The sequence below is a fragment of the Myotis myotis genome, unplaced genomic scaffold (assembly GCF_014108235.1).
Source record: "Myotis myotis isolate mMyoMyo1 unplaced genomic scaffold, mMyoMyo1.p scaffold_m19_p_3, whole genome shotgun sequence".
In the NCBI taxonomy this organism is placed as follows: domain Eukaryota; kingdom Metazoa; phylum Chordata; class Mammalia; order Chiroptera; family Vespertilionidae; genus Myotis; species Myotis myotis.
In genome coordinates, this window is record NW_023416335.1 from 156,989,221 (window position 1) to 157,013,796 (window position 24,576).

Below are 24,576 nucleotides of genomic sequence, written 5' to 3' on the forward strand. Positions count from 1 at the left end.
TTCGCCGCGGATTCCACGCTGATGCAAGCGGAACCGGCCTCTCGCTGTGGGCGGAGAGATCAGCCAGAGGCACGCCGGGAAATGGAGTTCTGAATTAGGGCGTTCCCGCGCACCGCCGGGGGAAGTAGACTATTTCTCCCGTCATGCAACACGAGGAAGCCGGAAAGAGGATCATCGAGAGGGCGGGACCGCGGTGCCTTGCCGAGAGCCGCACGCTCTGGGTGGCCGCGTTTTCGCCTAGGGGCGGGCGCTCTTAAATCCTCTAACGCGGCGAGGGCGGGGAAGGAAACCGCCTATCCTTTGGTTGCCCTCTTTTGACAGCGTCTATTCACCATGACCGACTCTCCAAGTTCATCACAATTAGGGTTGAGAGTTACGGTAAACTGACTTAAGTGATACGATGGAAATTAATGTGGACATCCTATTAATAAAAAAAGAACTGAGCTATTAAGTATTGATTTAATATCAGTCTGCAGCTCACATAGAGCTAGACAATCTCATTAAAGTGACTGGGAGGGAGCATGTGTTGGGGAAAGGTCAGAGGGAGGGGAAGTAAGAAGGCTAAGAGTTTGGCAATAAGTGTGTATTATACAAGGAAGCACATGAAGTGATTGAGAAAGGAATCATGCCCCGTTGGTGTGGCTCAGTGGTTGAGCGTCAGCCAATGAACCAGGAGGTTACGGTTAGATTCCCGGTCAGGGCACATACCTGGGTTGCGGGCTCAACCCGGATTTGGGGGCCTGGGATCGTGCAGGAGGCAGCCCAAGTGTGATTCTCTCTCATCATTAATGTTTTTATCTCTCTCCCTTCCCTTCCGCAATCAATAAAAATATTTTTTAAAATTAAAATAAAAAAATTTAAAGCCCTAGCTGGTTTGGCTCAGTGGATAGAGTGGCGGACTGAATCAGAGTCTGGGGTTCGATTCCAGCCAAGGGCACATGCCTGGGCTGCGGGCTCCATCCCCAGTAGGAGGTGTGCAGGAGGCCGCCCATCAATGATTCTCATCATTGATGTTTCCATCTCTCCCTCTCCCTTCCTCTCTGAAATCAATAAAAATATATATTTTAAAAAGAATAATTAATAATAGTACTTATGAACTAGGCACTGTTCTAAGCACTTCACATATATTAATTTCATCCTCAAAAATTCTCTAGTAGTTTTGGGCCTTTTGAAGCTAGGTCATAAGAAGCTAGACAGCTTCTGCCCATGCTTCTTTTTGTTTGTTTCATTTCGTTTTGTTTTTAACCCTCACCCGAGAATATTTTTCCATTGGTTTTTATTTTTATTTATTTATTTATTTTTGTTAAATATATATTTTTATTGATTTCAGGGAGGAAGGAAGAGGGAAAGACAGAAAAATACCCATTGGTTGCCTCCTGCACGCGCCCCCCTCCCCCCCCCCCCCCAATCCCCCAACCAGGCCCTGCCCTGGGGAGGACCTGCAATGGAAGTACAGGCCCTTGACAGGCATGGAACCCAGCATCAAACCAGGGACCCTTTGGTCTGCAGTTCACACTCTATCTACTGAGCCAAACAGGCTAGGGCTGCTCATGCTTCTTAGAACAATCTGGTAGCCTGAGCTGCCATGTAAGAAGTCTTACTACCCTGAGACTGTCATGGTGTCAGAAATGTGAGGGAAGCTCTCCAGATCAACCCATCTGCCTGTTGAATACTACATGGGGCAGAAGAATCACCCGGCTAAGCCCTCCCCCATTTTTGACCCATAAAATTGTGAGCTATATTAAAATGGTTGCTAATTAACAAAATACAAACAAACCAACATATCATGAGATAGGTGCTCTCGTTCTCATTTTACAGATGAGGAACTGAGGCACAGAGAGGTTACTTTGTACCAGGAACTATACAAGGCATTGAAGATAGAATTATTAACAAAATAGATACAGGCTTCTGGTTTGGCAGAGCTCAAAGACCTCCTGGGAAGTTAGATAATCAAATAATGTTTAAAGTGTGATGAAAGTTATGATGGGGATGTAAAGCTTGCTGTGGGAACAACTAGTTAGGGCCCCTACCTAACTCTAAGGGGTTAAAAGAGCTCTTCTTGTGTGTGACCTTTCGACTGAGATATGAATGATGAGTAAGAGTTAGCCAGGTGAAGATTGGTGCGAGTGAGAGAGGAAGTGTTTCAGGCAGAGGAAAGAAGATATGCAAAGTTGCACTTTAGGAGTGGAGTGGCTGGAGTGTGGAGTTTGTGATGGGGAGTGTGAAAAGTCTAGACCGTGGTCGGCAAACTGCGGCTCGAGAGCCACATGCGGCTCTTTGGCCCCTTGAGTGTGGCTCTTCCTAAGCCTTAGGAGTACCCTAATTAAGTTAATAACAATGTACCTACCTATATAGTTTAAGTTTAAAAAATTTGGCTCGCAAAAGAAATTTCAGTCGTTGTACTGTTGATATTTGGCTCTGTTGACTAATGAGTTTGCCGACCACTGGCTAGGATAAAGGGGAAAAGGTGTTTGTAAATCAGATTGTAAAATGTGGGCTTTACTCTGAGTACAATGAGAAGCCTTTGAAAGGTTAAGTCAAGGGAGTGGCAGGGAATTTTTGTGTTTTAGACAAGTCACTCTGGCTGCTGTGCTAGGAATGGAGTGGAAGAGAGCAGAACTATATGCATGGAAACTAGTTAGGAGGTTATATCATCCAGGCTAAAGAGGATGGTAGTTGTAGGGATTAAAAAAGTCCGTAGAGCTCTGGCCAATTTTCTCAGTGGTTAGAGTGTCAGCCCTCGGACTGAAGGATTCAATTCAGATCAAGGGCATGTACCATGGTTGCAGGCTCCATCCCAGGAGGAAACCAATCGATGCGTCTCTCTCACCTCTCTCTCTCTCTCTCTCTCTCTCTCTCTCTCTCTCTCTCTCTCTCTCTCTCTCCCCCCCCCCCTTCCACTCTGTCTAAAAATAAATGGGAAAAATATCCTCGGGTGAGGATTAACAAAAACAATAAAAAATTTAAAAATAATGAAATGCTTAAAAAAAAAAGGAGGTAGATTGGAAAGGTTTAGTAATCAATTAAATGTGATTGGTGAGGAAATAAGAGAAATTAAGGTTGGCTATCAGGTTTCTGGCATGGGCAATTGGGTACACCTTCTATGTGCCTCAACAGATGACAGTATTTCCCCTAATGAATATCACACTGTATTTTAATTGTTATGAGAAGGTAGGGACCATATTTACCACCTTAATTGACAATACCCAGCACACAGTTCCTGTCTGGCAAACATGCTAATAAGCATTCTATAAATACTTACTACATTTAAATTTAACTGAATAGGGGTACTGGAAGAGAAACGAGTTCATTTAGAACATACTGTGTTTGTGGTACCCGTGAAATACCCAAGTGGAGTTTTTCAGTGGACAGTGGATTAGACTGGAGCTTCAGATAAAGATCTGGAATGAAGATATGGTACTCAGCAGCACATGGAGCTCATTTGAGCTAGAGAGATTAAGACTACCTCGGTACACAAAGTGCAAAGGGCACCGGATCTCAGACCACTGGGGTTTAAGGAACAAGCAAAGGAAAGTCCTCCCTTATGCAACAGAGAAGCAAGTGCTAGAAAGGTAAGGACACCCACAGTGTTTCTAGGAGAAAAAAGTAAATTTGTTGGCAGCTGCTGAGATGTCAAGCAGCATAAGGACTGCAAAGTGTCCGTGCAAACTCAGGGGTGACCCTAGTGAAGAGTGACCTTAGAAAGGGGAAGGTGTCAGGAGAGGAAATCAAGATTCTGTGTGTAGGCAGCGCTTTCAAGAAGTTTGATTTTACAAAGGAAGGGGGCCTAGCCGGTTTTGCTCAGTGGATAGAGCGTTAGCCTGGGGACTGAAGGGTCCCCAGTTTGATTCTGGTCCAGAGACACATGCCTGGGTTTCGGGCTCGATCCCCAGTGCGGGGTGTGCAGGAGGCAGCCAATCAATGGTTCTCTCTCATCATTGATGTTTCTCTCTCTCTTCCTCTCCCTCTTTGAAATCAATACATATACATACATATATATATATATAATATATATATATATATATTTTTTTTTTTAAAGGAAGAAGTACAGTGGCAACTGGAGAGCACAGTCAAGGGAGGTTTATTTAAAGATGGGGAATACTTGGCTACATTTAAAAGCTGATGAGGGGCCCTGACCGGTTTGGCTCAGTGGATAGAGCGTCGGCCTGCGGACTGAAGGGTCCCAGGTTCGATTCTGGTCAAGGGCATGTACCTTGGTTGCGGGCACATCCCCAGTGGGGGGTGTGCAGGAGGCAGCTGATCGATGGTTCTCTCTCATCGATGTTTCTGGCTCTCTATCCCTCTCCCTTCATCTCTGTAAAAAAATCAATAAAATATATTTAAAAAAATAAAATAAAATAAAAGCTGATGAGGAGCCCTGACCGGTGTGGCTCAGTGGATAGAACATCCGCCTGCAGACTGGAGGGTCCCGGGTTCGATTCCAGTCAAGGGCATGTACCTTGGTTGCGGGCACATCCCCAGTGGGGGGTGTGCAGGAGGCAGCTGATCGATGTTTCTCTCTCATCGATGTTTCTAACTCTCTGTCCCTCTCACTTCCTCTCTGTAAAAAATCAATAAAATATATTTTAAAAAAAAAAAGCTGATGAGGGTCTGGCCGGCGTGGCTCAGTGGTTGATCATCAACCTGTGAACCAGGAGTTCACTGATTGTGGGCTTGAACCCCAGTGTGAGGCCTGGGAGAGGCAGGAAGAACTGCAGTCACTATTTTGGGAGTGGGAAGGAAGAGTTGAAGGGTGGGATTCTGCACATTTTGAAAGTGGAGCAAACTAAGGAGGAATGTCACCCAGCACTCAGTACTGGTAACGCAGCCCTCAGATCACACTTCAGAGGAGGAGAGCTGTCTGTCTGAGGTCACCAAGGGGGAGGTACTCACCTCCACCCCACCTCTCCAAAGCCAGACAAAAAGCCTCAGAAAGCTTCACCTTGTGCAGTGGAGAAACAGAAAGGGAAAGAGAAGGTCAGGTAAGGAGGAAGCACAGGTGTGGGTTCGGAAGCTCTGGCAATGGACAGGGGAGGTCAGTTTCCACCTTCCAGGGAAAAGTTGACATCAATCTCCCATTCACCCCAATATGCTGTCATAGCATCCTGTGCTAGCTGTCCATAGACCCCGATTCCCTTGTTAATTAATAAATGTGTTGTGTGGTTAGTGAAGATCTGTTTTTAAGCTCTAAGAGGGCAAGGGCTGTGTCTATCTCCTCCCTGCATCTGACCCCCACTGCCTAACATTGTTCCTTTCACACAGGAGGTGCTCAGCCAATCCTTGCTAAGAGTATGAATGAATGAGCCCACACACTAAAGCAGGGCCCCACGCAAGAGGCTTAAGTACAGAGGCTTCCCAGCTCCCCAAAACATGTCCTGGATTGGGAGGATGGTGGCGTTTTCACCACTATGTCTAACTGAACCCCTCTGTGTTTCTCCCACCCACTTTCTTGTTCTCTCCAATTTGGTCTTCCTGGCTCTCTGTTTCTCTGTTTCTGTGTCTCTCTGACTCCACACAGGAAGCATGCAGCTTTAGGTCTGAGGTTATCAGTAATGGAAACATTGGTGTCTGTGTACACTTAATAAAGGGTCACAAACTTTTTATTTTTGTCATTAACTGCTTTCTCTTTGCCTGTGTTCTGTCTCAGAGCTGATTCTTTTTTTCTCATCTTCCTGTGTCCAACTCCACAGTCCCACCACCGTCCAGAACCAACTTCTTTTGCCCCTGGATCTTCTGACGGGCCCCAGAAGATGCTTGGAGGAAAATCACTGAGGTAGGCCATGTCTGATTTCCTGCCTTGCTGGCCTCACAGCCCTGCTGACCACATCCTCTGTCACCTTACTTATATACTTATACTTCCTCACCAGTCACATCACTCAGGAGTTCTCAGCCCCCAAAGCCTGTCATTGACCCCCACTCAGGCCCGTTGCTTTACCCTCTTCTCTCACTCCAGGATTCCTGTGCTTGTTTTCCTCTGACTCTGCTCTTAGAACCATGTTGCTTTGCCTAGAAGTAGCCAGTTCTGACCCTTTCTGGATATCTAACACCCCCTTTTCCCACAGGTGACAGGACTGGTCACAATGCTGTCGGGCCAGTGGTGGCCAAGTACTTGGGGGAACCTAGGCCTGGGGCCCAAAAACACTTCTCAGGGACCCCAGCTCTGTGCCCTATATGCCTTCACTTACACTGCGGCAGATGGCCGGCAGGTATCTATGGCTGAAGGGGACAGGTTCCTACTGATTCGAAAGACCAACTCTGACTGGTGGTTGGCAAGGCGCCTGGGAGCACCATCCACCTCACGACCCATCTTCGTACCAGCTGCCTACATGACAGAGGAGTCTATCTGTTCCCAGAGCCCAACCACCATTGCCACCAGGCAATCCCGCTGGACTCATGGTGAGTAAACCCTTCCCATCACCTTCTTACCTCCCTGGCTTCTGGGAATTATTGGAAGGGTCCTCCTCCTCCAAGTTTCTGCTGATCCCCTTCTCTTGTTTTCCTGTGACCAGCCTACTCCTTATACCCACCAGGGTGCCCCCATGGCCTCTCTTCCTAGTCTCAAGTCTTCAAGATCTCATTTTATTTTTCAACAACAGCTTCTCCCTAATCTTGTCTCCCCTGTGAACCCCCAGACAAGACCAGGCCTCTGATCACCTGCCCCCTGCTCTCCCCATTTCTGTTTCCAGGGCCAGAGTTGTTTCCTGGCTCACTGGAGGCGCTGCATCCATCTCAGGCAACCGCAGGCAGAGGCCAGTCTACTTCGCAGCAGCCTCCTTCTCTTCCCCCCAAAATCTATAGAAGTGTCAGTGTGACCAATCTGAGGCCCACTCTCCTGAAGCCCTCCCAGGATGGACAAAGCGGAAGATCTCTCTCCCGGGAGGACTTGCTGACAGAGGCCAGTGCCAATGTGGTGAGTCACAGCTCTCCATCTGAGCAGCTGTGATCAACAGACATTTACTGCTGAGCCCTGTCCTAGGCACAGTGGCTAACAGGACAGACTCAGCTTTCAAGGGTTCCCATGACTGACAACTCTCATAACCAAATATGTGTTGGTCCGAATAAGTGCTTCCGGGAAGATAAATATGGTGGAGAGGGCCTGGCCTGGCCTAGGAAGGCATCTCTGAGTAGATGATGTTTAGTTGAATCTGAATAAGGAGAAGTCAGAGACTGCCTGGATGCAAACGAGGAGATGAGAAAGAATTCTAGCTGAGGGACAGGACAGCAAGAAGCAAAGATCGGGAGGGCACATGGAATCTGGCAGATGATAGAGGGACTGAAAGAAAGCCAACCTCAGCGGTGCTTTCTCTCTCTTCCTCCTACTCCTGGCCCAAGGCAGGGTTTGTCCTGTGTCAGGTCTTGTCACCTCTAGAGATGGAACTCCTTTGCTCTTCCTGAAGACTCAGCCCCTCCCCTCTCGTAGTTACTAGTGGTTGAAAAGGGGCCCCTCCTTTCTCATACCCCCTCCTCTCAGTCTCCTTTTACTTTGGAGGATGTGAGGGTGGGGAGCTCCCCTCAACCCCCCCCCCCCCCCAACACACACACGCCTGTTCCCCTTTCCTGCGGCCCTGGGCTGGGGGTGGGGTGGGGGAGGAGGGAAGTTGGCAACAGGAAGTGAGGAGAAGAGCATAGAAGACTGTGAGGGAGGGAGAAAAAGAAAAAAAAAAACACAGCCGGGGACCAGGTTTCTCCCTCAGTACCTGGGTAACCCCAGCCAGGATCTGGTGGTGAGAAAATGGTGGGGGAGAGTGGGAGGTAGTTAGGTGGAGAGACGTTTGGGGAGAATACCTACCCCTTTCTCCCCCCTTTCCTGGCAGGCTGGACCCCAGCTCCTCATGTCAGAGCCCCCTGTGTACTGTAACTTAGTGGACCTTCGCCGCTGTCTCCAGTCCCCACCCCCAAGCCCTGCGTGTGCCCCGCTGCAGAGGCTGGACGCCTGGGAGCAGCACCTGGACCCCAACTCCGGACGCTGCTTCTACAGAAACTCGCTGACTGGCTGCAAGTCCTGGAAGCCTCCACGCCGCACTCGAACCCAAGAGACGGTGAGACCTTCCCTCCGGCTCATCTCTTTGTCCCTTCAACCCCCTCCTCTCCCTACTACTGTGTTCCAAAGCAGTGTGTTTGCTTCCCGGGGCTCGCAGAAGTCCAAGAGAATCAGAAAATTCTGAGAAGGGTGTTGAGCGCGGGTTGAGGGTGGCATCTGGCCGTAGCTTTACCTCCTCTTCCCCCCCCCTCCCCCCCCCCAGAACCCTGGCTCCATGGAGGGAACACAGACCCTGAATAGGGACAACGGTGTCCTGCAACCTCAGGCAAAGGGCTCAGACTCGGACATGGGGTCCCCAGAACTGCTCAACCCCCAGGTGAGACCCCTTCCTCCTCCAGTTTACCCGCAGGAAAAGCCATCTTTTCACCACTTTCTCTTTTATGCAAGACATTCTTCTTTCTCACTCTCCGGCCACCCACACCCGCACTCCTCTTCCTCCGCAGCTAGGGACCTCCAAGCTAGCGTTTGCTCCACCTGTTTTTCTCCAACCCCCCGCCCCAGGGTTCACCCTGCCTCCCCCGCCGCACCTCCCAGCTCAACCCCCAAGACCAGCCTGCAGCCCGGCAGCCCCTGCGGCCTCTGCCGCAGGTCCTGGACGACCCTCACGTAAGTTTCCCCTTTTCGTGTGCATGCAAGATCCTCCCAGCCCCACCCCCCAATTCCCGCTCCTCCGAAACATCTTCCTCTTTCTGACTGTTCTCTGGGTAGCCTCCCTCACCCAGCCTCCCTCGAGACTTGAAGCGGAGGTTCTGCGAGGGGCTCTGGGTGACTTACTGGTACCCCCCCCCCTCCATGTCCCAGGAGGTGGAAAAGTCGGGCCAGCTCAACGTGACTAAGATTGCTCAGGGGGGACGCAAGCTCAGGTGAGGAGAGCGGGGAACACGCAGGGGTGCGGCTGTGGGACTCCGCGCGTTGGGTGGAGCAATGCCGGGAGAGCGCCCTCCCCTCTGATTCCAAATGGCCTCTGCGCGCCCCTCTGTCCCCTCAGGAAGAACTGGTGCCCGTCGTGGGTGGTGTTAGCGGGGAACAGCCTGATGTTCTACCGGGAGCCCCCCCGGGCGGCACCCTCCTCTGCAGTCTGGGTGAGTGAGGGCAGGCCGGTGCCCGCGGGGGCGGGGCGGGGAGGGAGGAAGGGAAGGCGTTAGGAAGCAGCGCCACCTGCCACGTCCAGGCGGTCTCCCCCCCCCCCCCACCCCGGGGGAGAGGGAGACAGCGAGGGAGACCGTACCGCGGCCTCAGTTTCTCCCCCGATTCCCAGGGACCAGCGGGCAGCCGACCCGAGAGCAGCGTGGACCTTCGCGGGGCGGCCCTGGCCCACGGCCGACACTTGTCCAGCCGCCGCAACGTCCTGCACGTGAGTGCCCCTCGAGCACCCTCAAAGCCTCCTCTCACCCGAGGGTGCGCCCCCAGTTTCCCGCGGTAGGCTCCCGCTGGGCCTCCCTGCTCTGTACGCTCCCCCCGACCCACGCCTTTCCCCCCCCCCCCCCCCCCAGATCCGCACGGTCCCGGGCCACGAATTCCTGCTGCAGTCAGACCTCGAGGCCGAGCTGCGAGCCTGGCACCACGCGCTGCGGGCGGTCATCGAGCGCCTGGTGAGAGGAGCAGGAGGGGCGGGGCCGAGGGAGTGGGGGAGGACCCGTAGGGCGTGGGGGTAATGGGGGGCAGGATGGTCTCAGTGCAGAGCCCTGCGGTGAGGCTGGGACGTGGGACCCCAGCAGCCAATTAGGGTCTCCTTGCTTCGAGCTGGGGGTGCAGATTTCTCTCCTCTCTTCCAATCTCCTACTCGGCCCACCTCACCTGCCTGGATCTAGGATCGGGAGAACCCAGTGGAGCTGCGCCTGTCAGGCTCGGGACCAGCGGAGCTGGGGGAACTGAGCGCCGGGGAGGACGAAGAAGAGGAGTCGGAGCCGGTGTCCAAGCCACTGCTTCGTTTCGGCGGCCGCCGGAGCTCCAGTGAGAGGCCGGCCTGAGGGTTGGGGGGCGGCCTCGGAGGCTATTTCCAGGTTCCTCCTCCCGCCAGCTGTGCTCACACTCGGGTTCCCGGACTCCCACAGGTCGCTGCCCGGAAGGAACTGAGCAGAACCGCGTGCGAAACAAACTGAAGCGGCTCATCGCTAAGAGACCGCCCTTGCAAAGCCTGCAGGAGCGGGGTCTGCTCCGAGGTGAGGGGGGCTGGCCCAGCGGGCGCCTTTCTCCTTCGTGCCTCCAGGAGTGTCTTTAAGTTCCTGATCTGGGCATCAGCCCATTTCATGGATGAGAAAACGTCTGTGAGGCTCCGAGTAGAATTTCTATTCCGAGACCGTTGCTTTTCCCACTCCTGCTGACTTTTGGGAGGTGGGTGTACCTGCTTGTATAGGCCTAGAACAGGCAGCCAGGAGGGCCAGCCCAACTTTGGAGTGAAGGCCTGTGCCGAGCAGAGCTTCCCTGGGCGGCACTGCCACCTCATCCTGTGTCTCCCCAGACCAGGTGTTCGGCTGCCAGTTGGAATCCCTGTGCCAGCGGGAAGGAGACACTGTGCCCAGCTTTGTGCGGCGCTGCGTTGCTGCTGTAGATAAGAGAGGTGATTTTCCCAGAGACCCCAGGTCTGCCCTTCCAGCAGGCCACGGCCTGGGATCTCCCACCTCCCTCACTCTTCCTTTTAACCTTTTCCCTTCCACCCTTGGTTCCCTCGCCAGACCTCATCACACACATTAGAGCAGGAATCCTTATCTCCTTTTTCCTTGCCTCATCTCCTAGGTCTAGATGTGGATGGCATTTACCGGGTGAGCGGGAACTTGGCAGTTGTCCAGAAACTTCGCTTTCTGGTGGACAGAGGTGAGAAGGCCTGTGGGCAAGTGGTGGTACTAAGAACTTCGTGTCTCAGAGCCACAGGCGGTTCCGAGGGAGCGAGCTGGCAGGCAGGGAGGTCTTCTGGCTGGAACTGCACGTCTTAGCTCTTAATCTCTTCTCATACATGTTGCAGAGCGGGCGGTCACCTCCGATGGGAGGTACGTGTTCCCAGAGCAACCAGGACAAGGTACTTATATGAAAGGCCCCTTAGACCCTTAAAAATCCTCCACATCCTCCCTTCTCCTATGATTCCCCATGTTCTGCTCCTGGAAGGGTTGCCCCCATCCCTACCTCTGCTATCCTGCCCTACTGTAGCCAAGCATGTCAAACTCAAAGGCTAACACGGGCCAAGTAAATGAGACATGCAGCCCGTGGGCCGAGAGTTTAACATGCTTGCCCTAGGCTTTCCTATGTCTGCCTCAGCTGGATCTTCTCCCAAACTCCTGATCTCTCAGTCTCTGGGTCCCTCTGGCCCTTCATGAGCTCTGAACCCTTCTATACCTCCTTCTTCTTCCAGAAGGCCAGTTAGATTTCGACAGTGCTGAGTGGGATGACATTCACGTGGTCACTGGAGCCCTGAAGCTTTTTCTCCGGGAGCTACCCCAGCCTCTGGTACCCCCACTGCTGCTGCCCCATTTTCGTGCTGCTCTTGGTAAGGGATGGGAGCTTTGGGCAATACCCAAAGTAGAAGTTCTCTTACACTCATCTGTCTCATCCTGAACACAAAGGCGGAAAATAACTTTCAACACATGTGCCAACCCCAGTTGTTGTTGGTTTGTTGTGTGTGTGTGTGTGTGTGTGTGTGTGTGTGTTTAGAGTGCTGAGTTGAAAAGATTTCTAAGGCTGCAGTTGGGCTCAGAGAAAAGGGAAGCTGCTGTGCATAAATGATGTCTTCCATGGGCCTGGGAAAGAGTAATAAGTTACCCACCCTGCACTAGCACCTTCCCTAAGCTCACCCCATGCCCTTCCCATGACTCTTCCTCTATAGAGCTCTCGGAATCAGAACAGCGCCTCTCTCAAATAAGAGAATTAATAGCCTCAATGCCGAAGCCCAACCATGACACTCTGTACCACCTCCTGGAGCATTTATGCAGGTCGGGAAAACCAAACATCTTGTTCACTCAGGGAGAGGGTGGGGTGGGGCATGCAGCAGGGACTTTGTTGGAATGGGGTGAAGGTAGGGAAATACCCAAGTTTAGAGCAGATGGGTGAGATAGGCAACTTTTTTGCAGGGGTCATATTATGAGGGTGAAAACCTTTGGTCAGCATCAAATGGGGGAAATGGGGACCAAGATAAGCACAGTGATGCTGTCTGAGAAGGAAGGGAAATCTAACCTCTCCCTTCCCGCTGCTCCTTGCTTCCCATTGGAACAGTGGTGATGGCATATTTGGTTGAGCTGGGCCTGGGCAGTGACTTCTGAGAGAGGATAGCCATTTGAATTAAAGCCCCCCAAATTGTGAGCGGAGAGGACTCTAGGGGCAGTCTCTGACGCTGCGAAGGGGTGGTTGTATCCTGGCTTGTATCTTCAAGTTGTAGCTTGAAGGTTTCCCCACTGGTCCTATCTCATCCCCCTTGAGGCTCTCTCTCCTTGGTTTCCTTTGGCCACTACGTGGAGGGATCCCAGAGTGAACCCCTCCCTGCTCAAATCTTTGAAGGGTTAGGTTTCTTTGAAGTGGCAAAGCTGCCTCCTTATAGCCCGTTCTCTTGGCCTTTGCCCACAGGGTGATAGCACACTCAGATAAGAACCGCATGACCCCCCACAATCTGGGAATTGTGTTTGGACCAACCCTGTTTCGGCCGGAGCAGGAGACATCTGACCCAGCAGCCCATGCTTTCTACCCTGGGCAGCTAGTCCAGTTGATGCTCACAGACTTCACCAGCCTCTTCTCCTGACGGGGGCACGGAAGAAGAGAAAATGTGTTTCCAGTGGTACCCTTTGGTGTTGTGGTGTGTTCTGAGGACATCCCTTTAAATCCCGTGTCTCCCAGATGACTGTCTCCATCTTTGTGAGTCTGACCTGAGGGGTTGGGATGTGGTGAGATAGCTTCTCTAAAGAGGAAAGTGGGAATTAACCCCTGCTTCTCTTCTTGGTCACTGTCATCACCCCTCCTCAAGATAATAGCACATAAAGCAGGGTTTTTTCTGATGCCGTTCCTTTATTAAGAAACAGTGTCATTATCAAATTCCTCCCCCAAATATATACAGATTTTATACAGCCCCTAACCCCTACTCTTATCCCTGGGGCATCCCAGGGGGCTATGGCTCCTTCTCCTGACTTCTCTGAGGGGATGGACACCCCTAGGAAATGTGGATCTGTGATGGGTGGGATTCCACACTTTAGGCACTAGAATTGAGGAATTGTGTCTCACCAGGCAGGGACCCCAGTAAGACACTCATGCTGCCCACAGCCATGTTGGGGGCTCCTGAGGGAGGTGCAGTGTGTTCAGAGCTGCCCCCCTGCTCATGGGAAGGGGGAGGACTCAGCTCCTGAGCCTCATCCAGAATAGCCACAAAGTCCAGCTGAGTGTTGTCAAGATCAAGAGAGTCCAGGGGATTACACACCTGTCCTTCAGGAGGAGGGTATAAAGCAGGTCCCCCTCCCAACCTGCCCACCTCAGGGTGCCCACAGCTGGGGTTGGTGCCCCCTGCCTTTAGGGGCCCATAGCAAGTGGGCAATGGGGGCAGAAGTCGGGGTGGTGCTGCTGCTCTATGGGAAGCTTTAGTTCCCCCCACTGCAAAGTTTTCATGGCATGGAGAATGGGTAGAATAGGAGCCTGACTTGTGATTGGGCAAGTTAGGAGGAAAGCCAGGTCCATATGTGGCCATGGGGGCCTTGGCAGGGCTTGGGCTAACCTGGGACCCTCCCAGAAACTTGGGACTCTGGTAGAGAGGTTCCTGGACTGGGGGATCTCCCCTGCCCCCACCCTCCCACAGCAGCTCCTGTTGAGACTGAACATAATCACACACAAGCTGAGCCTTGAGCTGTCCTGTGGAATGAGTGGGATGATCAAAATCCGGGCCAGGCCTGGATTCTGAAGGAAGATAATCAGGGGGTGGCTGGGGATAAGGGCCTGATGGCGGATACTGGGGAGGGGGAGGCTGGGGGTAGTGGGAGAACAGAGGCTGTGGGCATGGAGGCCCCTCATTGGGGTGGACATTGAGGCAGGGTGCCGGTCCTGTGGAGTCAGAACCCATTGGACACCCCTGTTCCGGCTTGACTTGCACATGTCCGTAATGTTCAAGACGAGGACACTGGCTGTAGGCTCCAGCTGGAGGCTTGGTGCCTGGGTACAGCCCAGAGTGGGCAGGGAACTCACCCCATGTTTCTGGGGTGGGGTCAGGATAGGAGACCTGCTGGGGACAGGGATTGTGGTTGTAGTTGGTGGGTGGACCAGGTCCAAGAGGCAGGGAGCCTGGACCTCTAGCTCCATAAGGCTCAGCTGCTGTTCCCTCAGGTCCCCTGTAACCCAGAGGATCAGCAGGTGGGAAGTCCATATAGGGGTTCAGGCCACTGTCCATCATGGAGGTCCCAACCTCTGGCTCCTCCCGTAGCCCTCTGGTATCCACAGCGACATTCTCAGTGATGCTGGGGGGCTGTGGTGAGTAGACAGAGGTTGGGAGTTGGGGATCAAAGTTCCGTCCTCCCCCTGCCACGGTAGGGTATGTGTGAACACAACCCAAGCTCTTGAACCGCTGGACCCTGGCTGGGGCCGGGTGGTCAGCAGCTCGGGCTGGGTCACTGGCCCTCCGGGTGACCCCTGCATTGGGGTTGTATCCAGGATACTCAGCTCGGCTTCTCCAGGGAGGTCCAGGGAGAACCCCCATCCGATCTAGGCTGGATGCTGCAGTGGGTGGGGTACCACCTCCTCTGGCTGAAGCATATCTTGTCCGGAACAGGTAGTGCTGGGCAGGTGTGAGGCCAGGCAGAGAGGATGCCCCGTTCTCTGGCGGGGAGCCAGGGGGAAAAGGAGAGGCCAGGGAGGAGCGGCGGCTGACAGTGTAGGCTGAGCTGACGCTGCTGGAGCTGCTGCTGCGGCGGTCAAGAGAAACTGGGGGGCCCAGACGGCGGGACACAGGGGTGCCTGCAAGTAATAGGGAGAAAAGGCAGGGTGGTCAGGAAGCCTCCTGAATCTCACCTGCCTGCCCCATGGGACAGCCTTGTGCTGGAATCCCGGGGAAAGGCTCCTTAACTCTAACCACTCAGTTCTGTCTCCCCTGTCTCCCATGCCCCTTCTAGAATCTTCTGTGTCACCAGGGGTTCCAGGCTGCTGTGAACAGTTGTACAGGTTGTACCTGGTATACTGCCCAGTTCTAGGGGACAGCATTCACCTCCCAGACTGTGTATATCACAGCAATTTTCTGATGGAAGGAAAGTGTCTTAAGCAAGGGGGGCCTTGTTCTAGGGTACAACGCTTCTATACTGAAGCTCTGAAGGGTGAAGTCCTCCCTCCAACCTCAAGGAAGGTCCAGATCTCAGCCCGGCAACCACCCACTCCACCCAGGTCTCACCAGTGTGGGTCAAGCTGGGCAGTTTGAGGCCCCGGGGACCCATTGGCCGGAGTTGATGTAGCTGGTCCAGCCTGAGGTTCTCAAGGCGGCGAAGAGTGGACAGACCGGTGCCAGCAATGCAAGGCCCCTCGTCCAAGCTGGACAGGTCCTCAGTGCTGCCCCCTGTGTTTCCAGTCATTTCCACACCACTGTCGGTGTTCGCCGCGCTGCCTGCTGGGGAGTGGTCACTGCTGCAGGACGACTGGGCCCCAGGACTTGGCTGTGGCTTCTGTGGGGAAGATGAGGGCTGAGGGTGGCAGCCTTCCCCCTTTCCCTGAAGTTGGGGAGTGGCTGCCAGCCTGTGTCCCAGTGGCTGCTCGGGTTGAGGGGAGGCTTATAGATGCAGAGAGGGCTGAGCGGGGGAGGGACGGGGCAGAGTAGGAGAGACGTGGATGAGCAGAGTCGAGGCTGGAGCACGGATCGCCTGGGCTCAAATTTGTCCTCTTAGTTCTATGACCTTGGGAAATTTCTCTATGCCTGAATTTCCTCATCTGAAATGGGGAAAATAAGTTCCTTTCTCGTGAAGTTGTTGTGAGGTGTGCACGAAATTATACAGGTAAAGGGCTTGGAATAGTTACACTAAAATCCCTAGGTTTGGGCTAGTCCAAGGAGCCACACGGGGACACCTGGAGGACTGGCCAAGGAAGAGTGAGAGGATGGGATGGGCGAGCTGGGAGATGTCAGCGAGGCGGTGTGAGGGGGGTATGGAGGCGGAGGCCTGTCCGGGCGTCTCACCATGGCACCCTCTGGCACAGTCAGTCTACTCTCCTCCCTGACGGGGCCGCCATCCCGCTCCCTCTTGGGCTCCACTGTGGAAAGGGATGGTGCCCGAGGCAGGGGGCCGTCCCCTCGGTGCCGCTTGGTCACGTGGGCGTCAGGGCCGTGCACCGTCTTGACATGTTTCCGGAGCGAGCTGGGATCCGTGTAGCGTTTGGTGCAGCCAGGGAGCTTACACACATATGGCTTCTGTTGAGTGGAAAATGAAGACAGCAGACAAAGGTGTGAAAGTGGAAGAATGCAGAAGGAATGCAAAAAATTGGTGGCATCAAGCGAGGACAAGGGGCAAGGGGTTATGCACAGCACTCAAGGAAGGACGGAGAGTGGGGCTCATGGAGCAAAAAAAATGAGAGAATGGGGCAGAGATCAGGAAAACTGACAGCCCGGGCCTGGGAAAGGTGAAGGGTGAACCCAGGTCTGTGAAGCCTCATAAACTCAAGGGCTGAAGGGATCAGGGGTCTCCTTTAGTTAGGATGCGTCTTTTTCAAATTAGCCCTTTGGCTGGTTAGAAGTGGGGGTACGGTGGTAAGAGGAAATTCTTGGTTTCAGAAAGGCCCTCTCCGGGTGAATTACACAGGTGGGGAGACCTCACCTCTGTGGAGTGGGTGCTGGGCTAAGGGATTTCTTAAGGGGGAATCTCCCTAATAGGTGGCTTCTCAAGTGGGGAGGGTCTCTTGGGTGGGGCACTCACCTCGTTGGAGTGGGTCCGATTCTGGTGCTTGGCTCGGTCACTGGCATTGCTGAAGGCTTTACTGCAGCCCTCGTGCTCACACATGTATGGCTTCTCACCCGTGTGCGACCGCAGGTGTGTCTTCAGATTTTCGAGGCGTGAGTATGACTTCCGGCACCCCTCAAACTGGGGGATAGAAGGGTCAAAGGATAGCGCTCAGACAGAAGGACATGGGATTAGAGGAACCCTGAAACTCAAATGGGACATACGTCAGAGACTATAATTTAAGATGGGAGAGCACTGGGGCTCAGGAGAATCCCCATCATGAGGGGAAGAGGGCAGACAAAAGCTGGGGCAGCAAGTAGCTGGAGGCACTCGGCCTGCAGGGACATGGAACTGAGGCCAGAGCATCTCCTGGTCAAGCCGGGGCAGGTCTCCCTGTGTGGAGACCTTGCACTGTTTCGGGGTGGGGTGATCTGGGAGTGTCTTCTGTCCTCCATGCAGGGCTTCCCCGTTAGGCAGAGTGGTAGCACAGTGCCTAGGGCCCACAGTGCTTTCAAGGGGTCCCACAGAATTGTTTTAATTTCTTGGAGAAGCAAGGGGAAATTAGCTTTTAAATCCAAGAAAGTGTTCCAGTATATAATATCAATATGTTTATCGTCATACCAACAGTCATGAAACACACATTTTTAATATCTGTTTATGGAGGAAGGGGCCCATGTAGGCAGCCCCAATTTAAGGAGGACCCTGAGCTTGGGGAGAGGGAGCCTCACCGTGCACTTGTGTGGCTTCTCGCCCGTGTGTCTGCGCATGTGGACCACCAGCATGTACTGGGCTTTGAAGGGCCTCAGCTCCCTGGAGCAGCCCCCCCAGTGGCACACGAACTCCTTCCGCTCCCCGTGGATGTGCTCGCTGTTGATGTGCTGAGGGAGGAGGTGCAGAGGCTCTCTGAGGCTCTCCTATGCCTAGAGACCCAGACCTCCTTCCCTTGACCTTCCCGTCACACCATATTCCTCCACGGCTCCACTTCACGGGCGGAGATGTGCAGGAAGGACGTGATAGCCCACATCTCAGTTCTTCCAAGTTTGTAAAACAAAGCGACATCTCCTGAGTTTATGCCTGCTCAAAAGGGCACTCAGCCTCCGACCTCAGTATCCTCGGACCTCCTGCCCTCAGCCTGATTCCAGTGCCCCACCCAGAATGTCCTACAGGTTCCAGCCAGCATTCCTGTTACCCCCTGGGGCTCACGTGCACCAGCTGCTCCTGGGAGTCAAATTCCTGGCTGCAGCCATCCCAGCGGCAGTCAGTCTCATACACAGATTCAGGCTCCGGCTTCTCCTCTCGCTCCATGTCTTCCCGCCCATCCAGCATCCCCAGCAGGGGATCCTAAGGCAGGAGAGGCAATCCTAGGGTCACTTGGATGACAGCTTTGTTTCACTCAGGTCCCGGAAGTAAAGCCTCCCCCACCCTTACCTGTGTGCCTGTGGAGTTGGGACTGGACATGTCACCTTCCAACGGCTCCTCTGGACACTTGCTGACCAGCATGTCCAACTCAGACTTCAGCTTCACCAAGGGAAAAAGTGAGGGTGATGAAGGTAGAGGTGGGCTGAAGGAAGAGGGAGCCCAGCCCCAAGGGCCCCCACCCAAGCAGCCGGAACCCCTGAATTTGATAGAGACTTCCTCCTCAGATTGCACTGGTGAACAGGATGGGCAAAGGCAGTATCTCCTAGTACAGGGGTGGGCAACCCCTGGCACTCGTGCCAAACACAGCACGCCCGTAACTTTTGCTGGCACGCGAAACCCTCTCTTATAATCTTCCATTTACAATTGTGAATCTTTGTTCTCAGTGACGAATTTTGTTAAGTCTCGTAATAGGAGTAGCCTGATGGATGAAAGTAGTAGCTCGTGCATATCTCTGAAGGTCACAAAATATAAACCTGATGTAAAATCTCTGTCATCAGTGATGCAGCAGCAAAAGTCCCACTGATAATATCAAATGGAGTCAAAGTTTTCTGTCGGACTATCAGTGTCCATGTATACATTAAAAAATAAATGTATTTTTCATCATCATATACTGTGTTTTTGTCGCTCGAATGAATTTTATTATTTCTTCAAGGTTCTTCACATACATACACCTTAAGAGATATCAAGTAGGCGTAACATGTTCTCAAAAAATTAGGGTTGGTCGAAACCGGTTTGGCTCAGTGGATAGAGCGTTGTCCTGCGGACTGAAAGGTCCCAGGTTTGATTCCGGTCAAGGGCATGTGCCAGGGTTGCGGGCACATCCCCAGTGGGAGATGTGCAGGAGGCAGCTGATCGATGTTTCTAACTCTCTATCTCTCTCCCTTCCTCTCTGTAAAAAATCAATAAAATATATTAAAAAAAAAAAGTAGGGTTGGCATGCAGAATTTTGAGTCAGAGATTTTGCTGGTTTTGGCACGCACTCACAAAAAGGTTGCCCACCCCTGTCCTAGTATCTCCTTTGGAAGAGTCTGATTCAACCCCAAGAGTGAACTCCAGCACCTATATTCTTTTATTTTTCTGGTACTGGAACTTTAGTATCCCCTGTCCTTCCTTCATGTGCCCCTATTCAGCGGTTCTCAACCTGTGGGTTGCGACCCCTTTGGCGGTCGAACGACCCTTTCACAGGGGTCGCCTAAGACCATCCTGCATATCAGATATTTACATTATGATTCATAACAGTAGCAACATTACAGTTATGAAGTAGCAATGAAAATAATTTTATGGTTGGGTCACAACATGAGGAACTGTACTTAAAGGGCCAGAAGGTTGAGAACCACTGCCCTATATAGTCCTCTCCCCTTGAGCTGAGGCAAATAGGTAATAATATGAGGGCTCTCACCTGGCAGGTTGGCAGGGGTCCCCGGGACTGAGGATGTGGCATTATCGCCCCCTGCGTGGGGTCATGGGGACCGCAGGGCTGGACCCCGAAGGATGGTGAGGTCCCTTTTTGGTGATTCATCTGGGGTGGGAATCCCAGAGATGGGCTGAGGAGGAGGGGGGGAGTGGTTACTTAGGACTATCACCTCAGAAAGTCTCAGGAGGTCTGGGGCTATGCGAGGGGGCCTGGAAGACAGTATGGGAGGTGGCTGAGGCAGTCCTGGGGAGGGGCTGAGGAGGGCTCCAATGCCTTAGACATTATAAGGACTCAAATAGGGCCAGGCAGTTTGGAGGGCTTGAGGCTTTTGATAGGGCTTGTTTGGGAGGGTCTTTTGAGGCCTCTTAGCCCGAAGCTGTCGAACCTCATAGTGCTGATAGAGAGGTGGCCATAGGAGCCCCCCGGAGAGGCACAGTGTGAGTTGATGAAGGCCACGAGGGAGCTGGGTGAGGTTCGGATAACTGTCTGCAGGTCCAGGCTGGCATCTGACAGAGGTGAGATGGAGAGTGCCCGCTTCTTGGTCAATTTGACTGCACTCCGGGGAGGAGGAAAGAGTGGGGCTGGCCAGGAAACAAGGGAGATAGATATGATAAAGTGGCATGCCTCTCCATGCACCCAACCCATGCATCCTAACTCGAAAACACACACACACACACACACACACACACACACACACACACACACGTGACTCTGCCTTGCCCTATTGACCCCATCTGTGACCTCTTAATCATGCTCTGATCCCTCAAGCCCATCTCCAAGCGTTTTCTTTTCCAAGCTAGATCCTCTGCCCTCCCACGGTTTCCCTCGAGACAAGTTGCCGAGGGGCAGAAAGGAGAGATGTTGCCCGAGGCCTCACCCTCGGTGCAGCTGTTGGTCTCTCTGGCTGGCCCATAACTGTGGGGGCCAGACATGAGGTTGGCCTGGTGGCAGAAGGGCAGACCAGACAGTCCTAGAAAAGAGAGACAAGTACAATGGCGGACACACAAGGCTTCCCTTGAAACCCCACGCAAGGCCTGGCCCCATATTCCAAGCCCACATTTCATAGGCCTCAAATCTTTTTCTAGATAGGAAACTGTCAAGGGGTAAGAAACAGAAGAGGGATCCCTGGGACTGGTAGGAAATCTGCCAGTCCTCACGGCCCAGCGATGGGTATATGCACTGACCTTCTGTCCCCATGCTGGGGGGCCCCTGGCTGGGGAGGGGCCTGAGACAGCAGGGCTCGCCATAGCTACTAACTGGCGGTGGGGTCATCGAGTTGAACATGGTGTCTCAGAGGAAGGTGTGGGAACACTGCAGAAGGGGAAGGGAGATCTGCAAGTTATGACGGTGGGAGGAAAACAGGGAAGGTCAGATAACTAACTCTAACCTGGGCAGAGCTTCCCCTGTGCTCCCAGCCCCCTCCAGGACATCTGCCACAGGAAATCAGGTTGAAATGAGCATCCCTCAGGTGAGGAGAGAAGTCCCAAAGAGGCAGGGGCAGTCTTGGCGGTTTTTGTGGGAACTGGGTGGCAGCTTTGCCTGGGTGGTCTGTGTGTGTAGGGGAGAGTGTTGTGGACTAATTGTGCCTATGAGAGCTTCAAGTGATTTTAATACCATGGAACCTTTATTACTTCTTGCTCTGACCATAGGCCAGCTTTGAGGAGTGGGCTGAGACTCATGCAGAGCGTCTGGCTTCAGCATTGGGCTGGCGGGTCAGCCTGAGCCTTTCCCTTCCCTTCGTTTGTTACTGGTCAGGGACAGCCCGCCTCAATCTCTCCAGCGTCCAGCAGAGGGAGCCCTCGCCACAGCCCAGACAGAGAGGCTGGCTGGGCCAGGAGGAAGCACGGATGACCTGCCCTTTTCTCTCTAGTCCAGAGCAAAACACCGTAGAACGGGATAAGGTTTCTGAAGGGAGCCTCCCGGGTCCGCTGCTTACAAAGGATGGAAGTTGGTGTTGTTCTGGGGTGGTTTGAATCTGGGCACCCACCTAAAGCTTTTGATCTGTTTGGGGGAACAGGTAAGGGACTGTGAGGGAAGTCTTTGGGAGAATTAAAAAAAAAAAAAAAACACAAAGCCATTATCCATTAGGAGTAGTGAGGGAGGACAGGGAGCCGCTGTCCGCTTTTCTCCTCAAACTCCAGTTTTTACTCCACCCCGTGTTTTCCGATCTCCCGGGACTGAGGGTGGGGTGGGGCGGGGTAGGGTGGAGAACGAACGGGAGCGGGCCGGCCGGCGCGGTGGGTGATCCCGGGATGCTGGGATTTAGGGTGAGGGCGGGGTAAGTTGGGGAGCGGAACCCGGACCCCATGACCTAGTCCGAGCTCCGCAGCCTGGACTGTACTCTTCCAAAGTCCTCCTTTCCTAGCGGAGATCTGGATCCCGCATCCAAGACCTCCCAACTCGACCTTGGCACGAGGAGGGGGGGGCACAGCTGGCTGGCAGCTGGATCGGGGGACACTTCTCCCGCCTCCTTCTATGACTCATCCAGGGGAAGAAGGCGGGGGCTCGCAAACGACCCCCCAACACTAAAGAGACGCCCCCCGAACATGCCTACTAGGTCATCTTTCTGCCCCACTGCCCAGCCGCAGGGGTGCAGCCGCATGGAAATGGGGCGACATCCCTCCCCGCCCACGCGTGCCAGGGCCCACCCACGACTCCCCTTCACATTAGTGAAAGGAAAATTTTGCCAACTTTTCCGGCTTCAGTTAAGTTTTCCTGGGGTGTGGATGAGAGCACAGGATGGGGCAGGAAGCTGGCTCTAGGGTTCTCCACCTGGAGCCCTGAATCATCTTGTGTGTCTCCCTATTTTCCAGAGTCCCTCTCGCACCCCCGCTCCCCAACTCCCAGGAGCCGGCCCCTCCCCCTTCTCCCGGTCCCGCCTTCTCCGCCCCCGTGCCTCCTCGGCCCACCCAAGTCGCCGCCGCAGGCTCTGGCTGCAGACGGCTCCGCTTCCCCCGCCCGCCCGGGAGCCCAGTCGAGCGAGCCGCAGTGAAGGGGGGAGTGTTGAGAGGCGGGACACATTTTTCCCTCCTCCCCTCAGCGCATCCAGAAAGCTGGCAGAGGCGCCCGGTGTGTGGGGGCCGCTGTTGGAGAGGGGGGGTCCCAGTGGCAAGGTGGAAAAGAAGGAATCCAGAAAGTACAGGGAGAGAAAGTGGGTAAATAAAAGAAGGTGTGTGTGGGCAGAAGAGCCAGGAGGACACTTAGGTTCCTGGGTATCCCAGCTGGCTGCCCAAGGGTTAACTCCAACGGACCCCCGGGAACCCCCAGAGTGACGTAAAGGGCGGGGTCTGAGCCGCCTGGCGGGGATGCCGGGGAGATAATGGGGGAGGGGGTCTGGACCCCGCCCCCCTAGGGAAAACCACTCGAACTCCGGCCCTTACAACTCCCCCAGGAAATCGCCCCGCCTTCCTCCTCTACCCGACAGTAAAGATCTATCCTAGGAAGACCCCAGTTCTCCAGCCCCCTAAAATCTCCATTTCTCGGTCTCTATGGGATCCCCTTTCCCTAATCCTGTCCCCAAAGCTAGCTGCACAGGGCGGATTGTTTCGGGGTCACGGGGCCTGAAAGAGGCTTCAGAGCGGCGAGCGAGGGCAGGCAGGGTGGTCTGAGCCAGAGGAGGGGCCTGGTCCAGCTCCCGTTTGGGAGGGGGACCCACAGGGAAGCACCGGCAGGCAGGGGCTAGCGGTCCCGCCCAGTCCCAGTAGGGGTCTCCCTGCCGCTGGCCCCAGCTGTCCCGGTGGTCCCGAGGTCAGAGGGTCAAGACAAGGGCTCCTGGGCTCCTCCTTAGCACCCTGCCCACAACCCTTGGGACGCGGGGGTCCAAAGTCCTTGGGGAGTCTTTCTAGGGCCTAAACTAGACACTGGGGCAGCCCAGCCCCCTCCAGCCCCCTTCCTTGTCCAGAAGACACTCCTTTTCCAAAAACACATGCACCAGCAAGCACATCTGTCACAAGTCAGGTCAGGGGTTCTAGCCCAGCCGCCCCCCCCCCCGTGGTTTTGTCACCTCACACACAGCCATCCCCACCCCACCTAGGGTTCTCTCCTTAGCTGTCCCCTCCTTTCAGAAACACTGACGTCTTCCAGCCACGCTCAGACGCACCTGGAGTTCCCTCTCTACCTTGCAGACCTCCAGCCTCTTCATCCCAACCTCATGAAAGCGAGATGTTTCTAACGTATGGGAGAGGCAGAGACAGACAAAGAGATACACAGTTGCCTGAGACAGACACACAGACTGTCAGAAGAAAAAAAGAAACAGGAACGGGGAGATAGAAATGAAAAAAATTCTCCAAACGCTCTACGGTCTCACCCCAGGCTCTCCCACCCCAGTTTTGCCGCGGTGCCCCCGTCCTCTTGGCTGGGCAGAGTCCCTCACAAGCAGAGCATCCCCTCAGGCCCCCTCCCCCACCTCTCCCAGGTGGTCCCCCGCCTGCCCCCCCTTCTCACCTCTGTCTGGGCGCTGGGCTCGGGATGCGCGGTCCAGGGCTTGGAGTCTGGGCTGGGGGGTGCGGTGGGAAGGGGGGGCGGACGGGGCCACTGCAGCGCAGCCTCAGTGCCACCCCCACCCCCCCTAACCTGGCCCCCAGCCCTCCCGCCGGCCCAGCCCGCCGGGCCGCGAGCCGGGACCACCCGCGAGAAGCGCAAACTTTTTTTTCCCCTAATGCAAAAACTTTTTCTCGCTCCAGCCGCTGGCGCGCCGCCGCTCTTCCCGCTTGCCCTTCACCTCCCTCCTATTTCCCTCCCTCTTGCCGTTCTGTAGGATGAGGCGGGGTAGCTGGAAGCAAGAGAGGGGGTGCCGGGCTTATTGCACCCCCAGGACCCCCAGGATCCTCCCC

At 54.2% G+C, this 24,576-nt stretch overlaps 2 protein-coding genes across 4 annotated transcripts; one reads left to right on the forward strand and one right to left on the reverse strand.

Annotated features, from left to right (window-relative positions):
- The first annotated feature begins 5,644 nt into the window (after positions 1-5,644).
- On the forward strand, positions 5,645-13,017 carry ARHGAP9 (Rho GTPase activating protein 9). Of its 3 annotated transcripts, XM_036300396.1 has the most exons (18): positions 5,646-5,773; positions 6,063-6,396; positions 6,687-6,910; positions 7,815-8,039; positions 8,244-8,357; positions 8,543-8,647; positions 8,843-8,904; positions 9,030-9,123; positions 9,300-9,395; positions 9,535-9,633; positions 9,853-9,994; positions 10,096-10,203; positions 10,503-10,601; positions 10,778-10,855; positions 11,004-11,057; positions 11,388-11,522; positions 11,859-11,964; positions 12,593-13,017. In XM_036300396.1, exons 2-18 carry the CDS (start codon positions 6,081-6,083, stop codon positions 12,762-12,764), a joined length of 2,229 nt encoding a protein of 742 aa, XP_036156289.1. In that variant the 5' UTR covers positions 5,646-5,773; positions 6,063-6,080; the 3' UTR covers positions 12,765-13,017. The 3 variants fall into 3 exon arrangements, with proteins under 3 accessions (XP_036156290.1, XP_036156289.1, XP_036156291.1); XM_036300397.1 differs by lacking the exon at positions 10,503-10,601 and having other exon boundaries at positions 5,645-5,773; XM_036300398.1 differs by lacking the exons at positions 5,646-5,773; positions 6,063-6,396; positions 6,687-6,910 and adding an exon at positions 7,568-7,724.
- Positions 13,018-13,133: 116 nt separating this feature from the next.
- Positions 13,134-24,290, reverse strand: GLI1 (GLI family zinc finger 1). The gene is made up of 12 exons (XM_036300395.1): positions 24,188-24,290; positions 20,929-21,055; positions 20,622-20,714; positions 20,130-20,325; positions 19,730-19,874; positions 18,340-18,429; positions 18,115-18,252; positions 17,640-17,789; positions 16,888-17,052; positions 16,155-16,385; positions 15,381-15,648; positions 13,134-14,953 (listed from the first exon to the last, which is right to left on the reverse strand). Exons 2-12 carry the CDS (start codon positions 21,026-21,028, stop codon positions 13,209-13,211), a joined length of 3,321 nt encoding a protein of 1,106 aa, XP_036156288.1. The 5' UTR covers positions 21,029-21,055; positions 24,188-24,290; the 3' UTR covers positions 13,134-13,208.
- Positions 24,291-24,576: the final 286 nt, after the last annotated feature.

What these genes read in the sequence shown, in the direction of transcription:
- ARHGAP9 (XM_036300396.1), top strand. Translation starts at nt 6,081, where the DNA reads ATGCTGTCGGGCCAGTGGTGGCCAAGTACTTGGGGGAACCTAGGCCTG. An exon ending in GCAATCCCGCTGGACTCATG is followed by an intron (nt 6,397 to 6,686) that starts GTGAGTAAACCC and finishes TTCTGTTTCCAG; the next exon opens with GGCCAGAGTTGTTTCCTGGC. An exon ending in CTCCTGGAGCATTTATGCAG is followed by an intron (nt 11,965 to 12,592) that starts GTCGGGAAAACC and finishes CTTTGCCCACAG; the next exon opens with GGTGATAGCACACTCAGATA.
- GLI1 (XM_036300395.1), bottom strand. Translation starts at nt 21,028, where the DNA reads ATGTTCAACTCGATGACCCCACCGCCAGTTAGTAGCTATGGCGAGCCC. An exon ending in CCAACTCCACAGGCACACAG is followed by an intron (nt 18,253 to 18,339) that starts GTAAGGGTGGGG and finishes CTCCTGCCTTAG; the next exon opens with GATCCCCTGCTGGGGATGCT. An exon ending in GCCCAGCTTGACCCACACTG is followed by an intron (nt 14,954 to 15,380) that starts GTGAGACCTGGG and finishes TATTACTTGCAG; the next exon opens with GCACCCCTGTGTCCCGCCGT.